This window comes from Cydia strobilella, chromosome Z, assembly GCF_947568885.1.
Source record: "Cydia strobilella chromosome Z, ilCydStro3.1, whole genome shotgun sequence".
In the NCBI taxonomy this organism is placed as follows: domain Eukaryota; kingdom Metazoa; phylum Arthropoda; class Insecta; order Lepidoptera; family Tortricidae; genus Cydia; species Cydia strobilella.
Window position 1 is genome coordinate 37,761,727 of NC_086068.1, and position 12,475 is coordinate 37,774,201.

General features: G+C 35.9%; 2 protein-coding genes across 3 annotated transcripts in view; one reads left to right on the plus strand and one right to left on the minus strand.

Annotated features, from left to right (window-relative positions):
* LOC134754925 (uncharacterized) overlaps positions 1-12,475 on the minus strand; it is a 43,820-nt gene that overhangs the window by 17,968 nt on the left and 13,377 nt on the right. The window contains exons 3-4 of one of the 2 annotated variants that reach the window (XM_063691404.1): positions 8,538-8,594; positions 7,996-8,033 (exon numbers count right to left, since the gene is read on the minus strand). In XM_063691404.1, coding sequence (XP_063547474.1) covers positions 7,996-8,033; positions 8,538-8,594 — 95 coding nt within the window. Of the gene's footprint in view, positions 1-7,995; positions 8,034-8,499; positions 8,595-12,475 lie in introns of both variants that reach the window. The other variant, XM_063691403.1, reaches the window with a different exon arrangement.
* Positions 10,560-12,475, plus strand: part of LOC134754875 (uncharacterized) — a 55,478-nt gene continuing 53,562 nt past the window's right edge. The window contains exon 1 of the mRNA XM_063691333.1: positions 10,560-10,565. The gene's annotated coding sequence lies outside the window, so the exon portion shown is untranslated. The remainder of the gene's footprint in view (positions 10,566-12,475) is intronic.

Genomic DNA, 12,475 nt, shown 5'->3' on the forward strand with positions numbered 1-12,475 from the left:
CAAAGTGGCCCATTGTATTATTTTTATGACGGTGAAACTATAAATTTCAAAAAAATGAAATGTATTAGGTAATAGTTGAACAATAAATAAAGATTCATGTATATTTTTTTCATATTTTTTTTGTTTACCCATTTAGAAGAAATACGCTCTAGACCGTAACAGTAAGTAAGTATATAGTTTCTGAGTTAAAGAGGTGTTATAATAATTTACCACCTCCACGAAATGCAAGGTCTATTCGTGTCTGAACAAGAAAACATTTGTAAAATACGAACTAACTATTGCATTATAGCATAGGTACTCGTATTATCGTTGCGGTGGTAAGTAGTACGTTTGATTTTCTTCTTTCGCCTTAATTGATAGCTTCGCCAAAAAAAAAATACGATAGGCCGTTTTGGTCTTTTTACTAAACGGCTTAATCAATTGTAAGGGTCAATATTTATAAATAGTTTATATTTGGATTATGCCTACTTTCATTTATGATAAGCTTATTAAAGAATATCAATTGACTCACTTGTCACTGTTCGTTTTCATCATCAACCACCACCAATTAATGGGAGATTACCCAATCTCCCAACACAATAAAAAAAAAATTAAACTTAAAAATATATAAATAAATATCTATATACAACTTAAATTGATAGCCTATATTAATCAATTAATTATTGTTTTGTTAGGAATCAAACTTTATTAAAAACGTAAAAATGGCAATATGTCCGCGCATGTTAGAAAACTTTTATTTTTATATTTCAAACGAAGCTTTCTCAAACATAAGTGGAAATATTGTCATTATTTTCGTAATATTAGGCTGCGAAACACCGTGTTAAGCGCGCTAAAGCGCGTCAGAACCAAATCAACTTTCTGCAGTTATTTATTTAGTCTTTGGCCACAATAACTCCAATTTTGTTGCACTTGGGCTCAGCACAAGCATACAGAGTACAAGGAAGGCACGGAGCGACGAGCGACACAGCCTGCTCGTCTCAAAGCTAGCACACGACTGCCGGCCACGCGTTTTTCGAGCTACATACGCACGAAATGTTGAATAATATTCGATTTCTTTAAAAAAATATTATTTTTCAACATTATGAAACGTTGCATTTGTAGTGCCTGTTAAAACATTTATTTTAGTTTAAAAATAACTTTAATCGAATAAACCGTTTAGGAGATATAAGCAAAGTTAGTCGCAAAACGGCCTGTCGTAATGTTAAAAATGTTGTCTCAGGGTAAAACTCAAACATTAGGAATGTTGTACATAAAATGTAAATTAATATATTTTTTTTTCATAATTTTTTGTCGAACCGTTAAGCAGATATATACTCTAGAAAGTAAGAGTTTACGGCCAACAATAGCGACTAGCGCCTTAAGATTCAAAACGACATCCCTTTAAAGCCATGGTTTTACAATAAAAAAATTAATAGACGCGCAATATCATGTTTAACACGCATTAGACTGGGCCATACAAGTGCTCCTTCTTATCTTGCGAGATTTGAATTTATAGATAATCCTGAATGTGACTGTGGTATACAGTCAAGTGTGAAAATATGGGTGCATACAACTAACTCAAAAATATGTCCCATAGTTCTTAATTCGCTGACATAAGAGCTATGGGACATATTTTTGAGTATGATGAGTGCACCCATATTTTTACACTTGTCTGTACTGAGGTGGCTGATATCATATATTTTTCTCTTGTCCTTTAAACGATCGCACTGTTTTTATGGAAGCTTTATAATCCAAACATATTCCCCTTCCAACTGAACAGACATCCCTTCCTTACTTATTAATCCTGATCTTTATAATATCTTGCGTAATAATATAAAAGTATACTTTTTTTTTTTTACCACATTGTATTTTTTTATTTATTGTATACCTGACCTGACCACTGTTTTTTGTTATTACAAATTCCGAATTTCCTTTATTCCTTTCCGCGTTATTTCCTACCCTTTAACATGACGTTGGCTACGGGCAACAACGCCCTCAAGTCCATTAAGAAGAAAAAAAAGTCTACAAAAGTCGCAAAATAAATTAATCAAATCCTTATTCACCTTATGAATACCACAACTCTTTACAAAAAACCAAACTATTCAATATATAACAACTATACTACTTGTATCTTGTATCTTATTTAAAAAAATCTTAACAAATAAAATACATACAAACATCACATTAACAAAACGAAATTTTAGACATTGCCTGAGAAATACAGACAAAATCAAACTTTTTAAGCACAGAACAGGATACGGCAAAAGAAACATCGTGTCGGAGGGAGCACAGAATAAGATGTTACAATAACTTACCTAGTGAAGTGAAAGATTGCAAATCATTACAAATGTTTAAAACCAAGCTGAAAAATATATCAGTGATAATGTATATTAATTAATGTTAACATCGACTAGCTGGATGGAATTGTAAACCACCACGCATGAAATTGTTTATAGTTTAAGCTCATTATAAGTGAACTTTTGTTCTTTATGAGTAATAAAAATCGTTAAACTCAAGTATTTTCTTTTTAGCCACGTTGCTTATTTCTCTTCCCTTACGCTGGTTACAATATAAAAAGTAGGCTAGGACTTAGGATAAACATTTTAAGAAAAATGATAACCAAGTTTGAATCTTGCTAGCTTACCACCAAGTTTAGATTTATCCTAACTCCAAAACACCCAGACCAGACCGATCCTGCTCATTATTAGTAAAACATATACGATATACCTAAAGTAATTACATGCTCTTACAAAATGTCATTGACATTTACAATGTTATTGTTAGGCATAAATAGTACATTTCGATGCTAGTGCGGAAAGTATGTCATTACTTCACGAGTACCGAGATATCTTGCCACGAGCCATAGGCGAGTGGCAAGACTCGGGACGAGTGAAGAATGACATTTCCGCACGTGTATCGAACGACGGTTTTTAATACAGTTGCGAAAACATAATAAAAACAACAAGTAAGGAATTCGAAACTTTTATATTATTAATTCTGTGACATCATTGACATTGACATTATGAAGAGGTGTTTTTTAGCTGGGTGTTATTATTATTGAACCCACTTCAATGAAAGTTTTTTTTTAATGCATGTTCTATAAGACAGAAACAATTGTAAATATAAAACATTGTACTATTATTACCCAAATATCGTTAATTACGATTATTTGTGTATCATTTATAAAAACAATATCGAATGTTGCCTTTGGAAACTTAAAGCAGAAAGAAAAACGCCTCTTCTTTGACAGGCGTTCCGTTTCATTCAGACACCTTATTAAGAACAGTTTTTCAATATTCAATATTAAAAAAAATAGACGTGTTATAATGATGAAGAGGTAAGTAATAAAATATGTAATAAGTATATTTTTCGTATTCTTACATTAATAGTAGGTTTTTATGTTTATTACGACGTTTAAAGGAAACTAATATTAATACTCATCAATAAGTAGTCATGAATTGGAACAAGAATAAATTTAAAAAAATTGGAAAAGTAAAAAGCACTAGTTCGCGAAAACCAACTTTCCGCACGCTAAACAGCTACGTAAAGTAGCACTTTTTGAGCAACCTGTATTAAATAATATTTTTTTAAATGCACTTGTGACCACTAGGAACTTTAACAAGATCTTCGCTTTGCCCAATATCTATCTCTACTTATATTAGTCTAGAGGCAGATTAAACAAAAGTCGTCTTCAGGATTTTCGTAGACATCTTTTCTAAATACTTACAACTGGTATGGATATGTTCCTCCTGGTCTCCAGAATACGAATTGACCTGTTGTGGTTTATGGAGGGGGGACGGGTGCTACAAAAAAAGGGGGGGGGAGATCGCGGCCGACTGTCATCGAAATTTTTCACATCTCGAGCCCTATGACAGGTCTCCTTCACTCGCTCAAGGCCACGCGCTATATGCCTACCGCTCGGCGTATCGTCGACGATACAACCGACAGAGAGCCGCCGAACGCCCGCCTGAGCGCTCGCATCGCACGTTTCCCGCGCTTACGCTTCGACATGCCGAAACCACGTAATTATTGTGCAGAGGATGGGTGTAAAAGTCAAAAAACAAAAGAAAATTTGTCGTTTTTTTCATTTCCGAGAGACGAAGAAAGGTGAAGTAGTATTTTAAATCTATCTTTATGAATTTTGTCACCATTTATTTCTTTGAACATAAGTAGATAAATCGTAAATTAAGGAGTTTTTTGAGTCGGGTATTATAAGTGTTGTTTTTAAATATTTGATTGACTAATAAAAAATATGGTTGATTCGCAACATTCGTTGTATTACAATAATAACATAAGTAACAGTACAACCCTAGCGCATTCTTACGATGACGCGTTGGCACGTGACTCGCACTACGAGCAAGGTAGTCTCGACTCTTTGTACGCGTACTTATGGTACATTTCTTCTCGTCCTGAACAGCAGGTATTATTATTAAGATTTTGTAGGATATTGTATGGGAATGATGTATCTGTTACGTAGTAACTATTTATTAATCTGTGCCTATGAGACGGATCGGGTCGTATGAGATGACACTTGAAAGATAATTAAACGTTTTATAATTGTTTCTAAATAACCGTAGTAGTAGTTTACAAAATATTTGAAAAATGTTTTTTTTTACCGTGGACGTTTGCATAAGTACTGATAAAACATGCTTATAACTTAATAAATTATAACTACCGCAATTAATGTTATTACAAAATATACGGAAAATTTTATGAGCTTTCCAAAAACATAAGTTTTATTTGTATTATAATACTGTATAACCAAGTAATGATGAATTTTGTTCAGCATGGGTCACTGCGCATCGTCATATAAATGGTGGCTGACCGTCTTCGTATTTTCATTATTTCTCAGATTCTATTTTACGGATCAAATCGTGATAGGTATGATTTGAAAGCATTTTAAATGTACTGTAATAGGTTCTTTGAAGTCTGAGATGCAAAATTAACAGTTTCATTTTTTTAAAGAAAGTTTAACATTTTTACCCAAAAGGTACATTAATACCTAATAAAAATCAGCAAAAGTTATATTATCTTTCTCAAAGTAAAGATTAAGTTACCATATAACTAATAATATATATGTCAATACCCATTTTGTCAAGCAAGCACAAACGGCGCAGCGGCGGTAGACCAGCAGCATACTATTATTAGGTATTGTTTGAAAGTACATTTATTTATAATGTTCCTAAATGAGAGGCTATCGTTTTAATCATCTCGAATCATCTAATATCGATAATCATTGTGGTTTAATAATAAATCTTAGGTAAGTTACGTTTCCACAAATAGTCAAGTTCTAAGTACATAACTTCGTTAAGTTCGTAGCTTCATGATTGCATGACGACTGCACATGAAGTAGTGAATATCTATGTCGCTATTTGACTCACATCTACATGTAAAACGATTTTGAACCCACTCCGTAGTTAATAACAATAATAACTCAAAATCAGCTTTCAAGATCTGGGGCTTGGGCGTTTTATAGTGAGATTAGTCGCCGCACGCTCCCTCGCCTATAGAATAGACTATAAATTTGTTGGTATTAAACTCAATTTACATTAAAAAAAGACAGGCAACAAATATAAAAACCTTTAATGTATGTCATCTCTACAATTCACATATTCACATACTTACAATTCAAAAAATCACTTAATCACAACAAGCAAGCTTTATATAAGACATTAAGAAGTACTAGGTAATAATGTGGACCACTATGGGTCTATACTTAGAGTAAATTTCCTATAATAATTATTCCCTAAAAAAGTCCCTATATTATTACTTGGAGTAAATTTCCTATAATAATTATTCCCTAAAAAAGTCCCTATATTATTACTTGGAGTAAATTCCCTATAATAATTATGTATAGGGAATGTACCCCACCTATATAACGTGGTAACCATTAATAATAGAAAAAGGTTCACATTGTAATATACAATCGTTAATTTGGTATTGAAAAGAGTATTACTATCCGAGTAAAATATTGATCAAAATAAAATATAAAACGAATCCACATAGCACTCGACCATTAAAAATTACTACAACGGGTCAGAAATCAACCAAAACCACAGAGATGGATCAAACTATACCTATGCATTACTCGTCTTTGAAATTATGTTGTTTGAAACATAATTTTTTTGTTTTCCTGAAAGTGACACACTCCAACAATGCACTTTTGACTATGCTAAACAACATAATTTCGAAGACGAGTAATGCATAGGTATAGTTTGAGCCATTTCTGTGGTTGTTGTTGATTATTGACCCGTTGTAGTAATTTTTAATGGTCGAGTGCCCAGTGGATTCATGTTTTTTTTAATCAACATTTTACTTGGATAGTCTTTTCAATACTAAATTAACGATTGTATGTTTCAATGTGAACCTTTTTCTATTATTAATGGTTACCACGTTATATAGGTGGAGTAAATTCCCTATAATTATATGGACTAAGTATAGACCCATTGTGGTCCATAAAACCTAGTAATTCTTACTAGGTCTTATATAAAGCTTGCTTGTTGTGCTTGTGTGATTTTTTGAATTGTAAGTATGTGAATATGTGAATTGTAGAGATGACATATATTAAAGGTTTTTATATTTGTTGCCTGTCTTTTATTAATGTAACGTACTCCCTTAATTGAGTTTAATTTTAATACCAACAAATGATAGTCTATAGAAATAGGCGAGGGATCGTGCGGCTCATACGACCCGATCGGTCTCATAGGGCTCGAGATGTGAACAAATTTCGATGACAGTCGGCCGCCATCTTTCCCCCCCTTTTGTAGCACCCGTCCCCCCTCCATAAACCACAACCGGTCAATTCGTATTCTGGAGACAACGAGGAACACATCCATACCAGTTGTCAGTTGTAGGTATTTAGAAGAGATGTTGACGACTTTTCTCCAAACAGGCCGGTTTCCTCCAGTCTATATGTCATTTGTTGTTCATTTAATCAAAGATAGATATAACTCCGTAATAGATGGATACAGTCTAAGGAAAAAACGTGCCTCGAAAATCACGAAAATTTGATTCTCGATTAGATGTCGCCACTAGTTTTGGCCTACTCTCGTATAGAGGGCGTTGACGCTCTAACCTAACCTACTTTTCTGGTAGCAGTTCTGTTCTGTGAGAATCGCAGTTCAAAACCCAACCACCCACCTAACCCACTTTTTTAGTAGCATTTCCGGGTCCGGGTCTGGGTCCGAATCAGAGTCCGGGTCCGTGTCCGGCTGTCCGGGTCCAAGTTTGGGTCAGAGCTCGGTCCGGGTTCGGGTCCGAGTAGGGGTCCATGTTCAGACCCGGGTCCGAGTCCGGATCCAAGTTTAGGTCTGGGTCCATAAGGAAGAGAATAAATCGCTAAACGTGAACTATGTGTCATTGAAGAGTTCCATTCTGATCATTATCAGCAGTTTCCACTTCATCAAATGTCACTTTTTTAAATGTAAATGCTGGATTTGTTGATGAAAATACAAAAATCACTATATGTATGCCTTTCACATTTGAGGAGTTCCCTCGGGTCCTCGTGGGTCTCATCATCAAAAATTGAGCTTGACAAAAATATGTCTTAAAATCTTAAGTTGCTTAACAAACATAAAAAAGAGGACAAATCGCCAAACGTAAACTATGCGTGATAAAAGAGTTCCATTCTGATCATCATCAGCAGTTCCACTTCATCAAATATCACTTTTTAAAATGGAAGTGCTGGATTTGTTTATAAAAATACAAAAATCACTATATGTATGCCTTTCACATTTGAGGAGTTCCTCGATTCCTCATGGATCCCATCATCAGAACTCGAGCTTGACAAAAATGTTTCTTGAAAACCTAACTTGCTTAACAAACATAACGAAGAGGACAAATCGCCAAACGTGAACTATGCGTTATTGAAGAGTTCCGCTCTGATCATCATCAGCAGTTCCACTTCATCAAATGTCACTTTTTTAAATGGAAGTGCTGGATTTGTTTATAATCCCCGCCATTAAGATTCCTGCGCCCGACACCTGCATGTCCTTGCCGACCGTATTAGTTACTCACTGGACATTTTTAATAGAAAAGTTTCCCGCGCCCGACACCTGCACGTCCTTGCCGACCGTATTAGTTACTCACTGGACATTTTTACTAGAGAAGTTTCCCGCGCCCGACACCTGCACGTCCTTGCCGACCGTATTAGTTACTCACTGCACATTTTTAATAGAGAAGTTTCCCGCGCCCGACACCTGCACGTACTTGCCGACCGTATTAGTTACTCACTGGACATTTTTAATAGAGAAGTTTCCCGCGCCCGACACCTGCACGTCCTTGCCGACCGTATTAGTTACTCACTGGACATTTTTAATAGAGAAGTTTCCCGCGCCCGACACCTGCACGTCCTTGGCGACCGTATTAGTTACTCACTGGACATTTTTAATAGAGAAGTTTCCCGCGCCCGACACCTGCACGTCCTTGCCGACCGTATTAGTTACTCACTGGTCATTTTTAATAGAGAAGTTTCCCGCGCCCGACACCTGCACGTCCTTGCCAACCGTATAAGTTACTCACTGGACATTTTTAATAGAGAAGTTTCCCGCGCCCGACACCTGCACGTCTTTGCCAACCGCGTGGAACTGGATGAGGTTGCCGCTGTCGATGATCAACTTCAAATCAAAGTATTATACCCATTTAATATTATTTACAAACTAGATATGTGCAGGGTGGCCAAATAACAGGAATATATAAACCTTTGTTTCGTAATTTTATTCTATGAAATATAAAAAATATTAAGTATTCCTTGTTAAATATAGTATTTAGGGCCGGCAGTTAAACATGGAAAATAATGTCAGACAAATGTCCACCTCTAGCAGCATGGCAGATGTGAACCGTTTTCATCGCGTTTTTCATCACATCTTCACACATTTCCTGCTGCGTTATCTTAGTGACTGTGTCTCGAATATTTTGTTTTAATTATTGAAAGTTCATTGGCCTGTTAGCATTGACACGTCCCTTTAGATAGAATAACGTCTTTAGATAGTCTTTAGGTTTTCATACAACAACTGTCATATTTACCGGCAATACAAAATGGCGGCAAAAAGTTGTATACCTTCAAGTTAGCCACCCTGTATTATGTTTTTATTTAATGATAAGCGAATAGCAAAAAGACATAACCTAACCATTACTTATTAAAGGGAATGCAAAAACCGGACAAAATTCATAACCGGTTATTAACCGAAAAACATGACACAAAATCGGTTAACCGGTTAAAAACCGGTTTTACGACAAACCTTGTAAAACATTATTTCTGATTAATATCAGCGCTTTCGGGTTCTAACTAGATGTTCTGCTTTACTTTATGGCTCCTCTACACTATCGGCGATGATAGACGATGACTGCATGGCGAACATGATAGTGTAGAGGAGGAATTAAGTATTCAATTTCGATATGTGCACATAATGATAAGAACATAAAATGAGAAAACAAATTGGTGGTAGGTAAACTGGGTAGTTGACTAGGTAACAGTTTTGTAGTTTTATTTTGTGTTGGTCTAGTTATTCATTTTCCTCACTACTTTCACGGTCGAATCACAATCACAAACCAACGATACTGCTGCACATGCGTGAGTCATACCTTACATTACATTTAAAAGAAAAGTACGCCAATGGCAATTTATTTAAGGGTTTTTTTTTTGAGAGATCTGGTCTGCTCTTAATATCTTAATAATTATAATGTAGAAAAAATACTTATATCTCCTGTTAAAGTTCTTCCAGTTCCAGTCTTTTTAAAATATGGGTAGGGGACAAATCTGTCGTGAAAATGAACAACTTCTAGCACTTTGGATAAATATAAATACTATGAATTTGACGCCATATATCACCACTATCACCAGGTCCAGTGCGAATTAATTAAATAACGGGAGGCTACAAAAGTGTTATGAGTTTTGAATGATTCACGGTTAGTTTCACTAGACTTATATTGACCGGGATATAGATCGTGATTACCTTTTGTATTATTTATGAGCTCCCGATATTTCGACGCAGTTACATGCATCATGTTCACGGATGACTGAAGATAGCGGGTGGGTGTCAAAGTTGTGTAGACCGCGCTCGGTCTACCCTGATTCTTGCGCGTCGGCTGCGTTCGCTTTCAACGTTACCATCGGTCGCATTCACACTTGTTGGTCTGGCTCTGGTCGCGTTCACACTCGTTCATACTACACTCACAGTGTCACTACGCGTGTTTGATTCGGATATCACTGGTTTTTAACACAAACAAATCACAGGAAATGATTGAACATGATGCATGTAACTGCGTCGAAACATCGGGAGCTCATAAATAATACAAAAGGTAATCACGGTCTATATCCCGGTCAATATAAGTCTAGTGAAACTAACCGTGAATCATTCAAAACTCATAACACTTTTGTAGCCTCCCGTTATTTAATCAACGCTGAAACCGCACTAGTCAAGGTCATGGAGTGTCTGAAGAAGAACATTTTAACGCTCAACCTTGAAAAATCGAAAGCAGTGCGTTTCCGTCTTCCACACTCTTCAAAACCTCCGGATATTACCAATACAGTTAGGGTCCACACCTGCCCCCCTAAATCTACAAACTGCACTTGTACCTCCCTCTCTGTAGTCCCCCACATTAGGTATTTAGGCGTGTATGTGGATCACAAGCTTGATTGGTCGTCGCATACTGACGCTCTATGTACTCGGCTCCGCAAGCTAATATACATCTTCAAGCAGCTTCGGCACACTGCATCTACTGAAATCCTCTCCCTAGTCTATCAGAGCTTGTGCCAAGCTGTCATTACCTATTGCATCCCAGTGTGGGGCGGAACCTATAAAACCACACTGCTCAGGGTAGAGAGAGCGCAAAGGGCAATCCTCAAAGTGATGCACTTTAAAAAACGCGACTACCCTACAACTCAACTCTACTTAGAGTCCAAAGTGCTCTCTGTAAGGCAGATATACTTACTGCGTACAATTTTGAGACAGCATTCATTAGTGCCATTTAATAATATTAATGCCCAAAAACGACAGGGACACGCTGTCTGTAAAACGGTGTCTTGCCGCACAGCGTTTGGCCGTCGACAGATCGAAGCGCAGGGCGCACGTCTATATAACAAAATTAATAATTTAATCGCAATTTATAGCTTGACAAGGCGGGAAGTCAAAATTAAAGTACAAGACTGGCTGCTAAATCTAACTTACAATGAGACTGAAAATCTCCTCGTTATAATAACATAGGCAGAGGCAACTAGCTAATGTATAATTAAAGTGTAGATAAATTTAAATAACTTAAGCAACTATTTATTTATAGCAATTAGTTTAATGTTTTACTATCTTACTGCTGTACACGACCTTCATTTTTGTTTCGACATCGAATTTAGACGAACTTTAGCCCCTAAGGCACAGGTGCTTACCTAGTTAAGGGGTCGAAAGTCTGACCTCTCCATACTGTCATGTTTGTACAAACCCTTGTGTAATTGTTTATTATGTAACGTGCTCCTTATGTACAATAAAATATTTTATTATTATTTTTTATATCCTTGTCAATATAAGTCTACAAAAGTGTTCTGCGATCAATAGGGGATATTACTGCAATGTTCTGCCACCAGAGTGCAGGACTAGCCTTTTTAGTAAACCATAGAGTAATTTATACATACTGTACCTTTAACAGGTTTTTGACAAGTCTTCAGAGATAATAAAATATGACATTGATGCATCAAGGCGGTTTGTTTACAGATGACCTACCGGGAAACGCAAATCCGAAATTTCGCTATCTGCCTCTTTATCGCTCGAATATGCAAGAGTGACAGAGATAACGATATTTCCGTTTTCTTGTTTCGCGATAGACCCTCAGATTGTGGTAGTGGCGTCCTGGCGTTTCGCGTAATATTCCCTATTTTTGGAATGTTTCACTTTACATCAATACACCGTATGTGTTTACTGACTTTTTTTAACTGTACGAGGCGATTGGCATGCTTAGGTACATCTATGTCATCATTATCGCGCTATGAGCTTAAGTAAATTTGTTACAAATGTGTAACTAATTTAATTACGGCTTCGATTATTATTCAGTTTTTGAGTGAAAATAAATGCCGTTAGTTTCATCGCGGATATTACGTTTATTTTACAAGTATGATAACTACTGTCAGGATTTGTCAGGGAGATAAGACAATTATAAAAAATAATGAGGATGGCATTAACAAATTCCAAAAAAAAATAATTAAGTATGGTTTTCACATTGAAAAATAATAAATAATACATAACGATTACATTTCATTTAAAATAATTTAACTTTAAAGCAATTTTATACCTTTTTAGGTCGTTTCATACGATAAATATCATTTCGGTTATTAACCGGTTGTTGGCTCCAAGAACCGGTTTTTAACCGAGAATAAAATGACTCGGTTAACCGGTTAACCGGTTTGCATTCCCTTAATTAATGTGTTTGTAAGCCACATTCGATCTAATAAGGTTATACATACATATATTTTCTCCGACAGAGCCTTGTTAAAATTCATATGCAGTTTTAG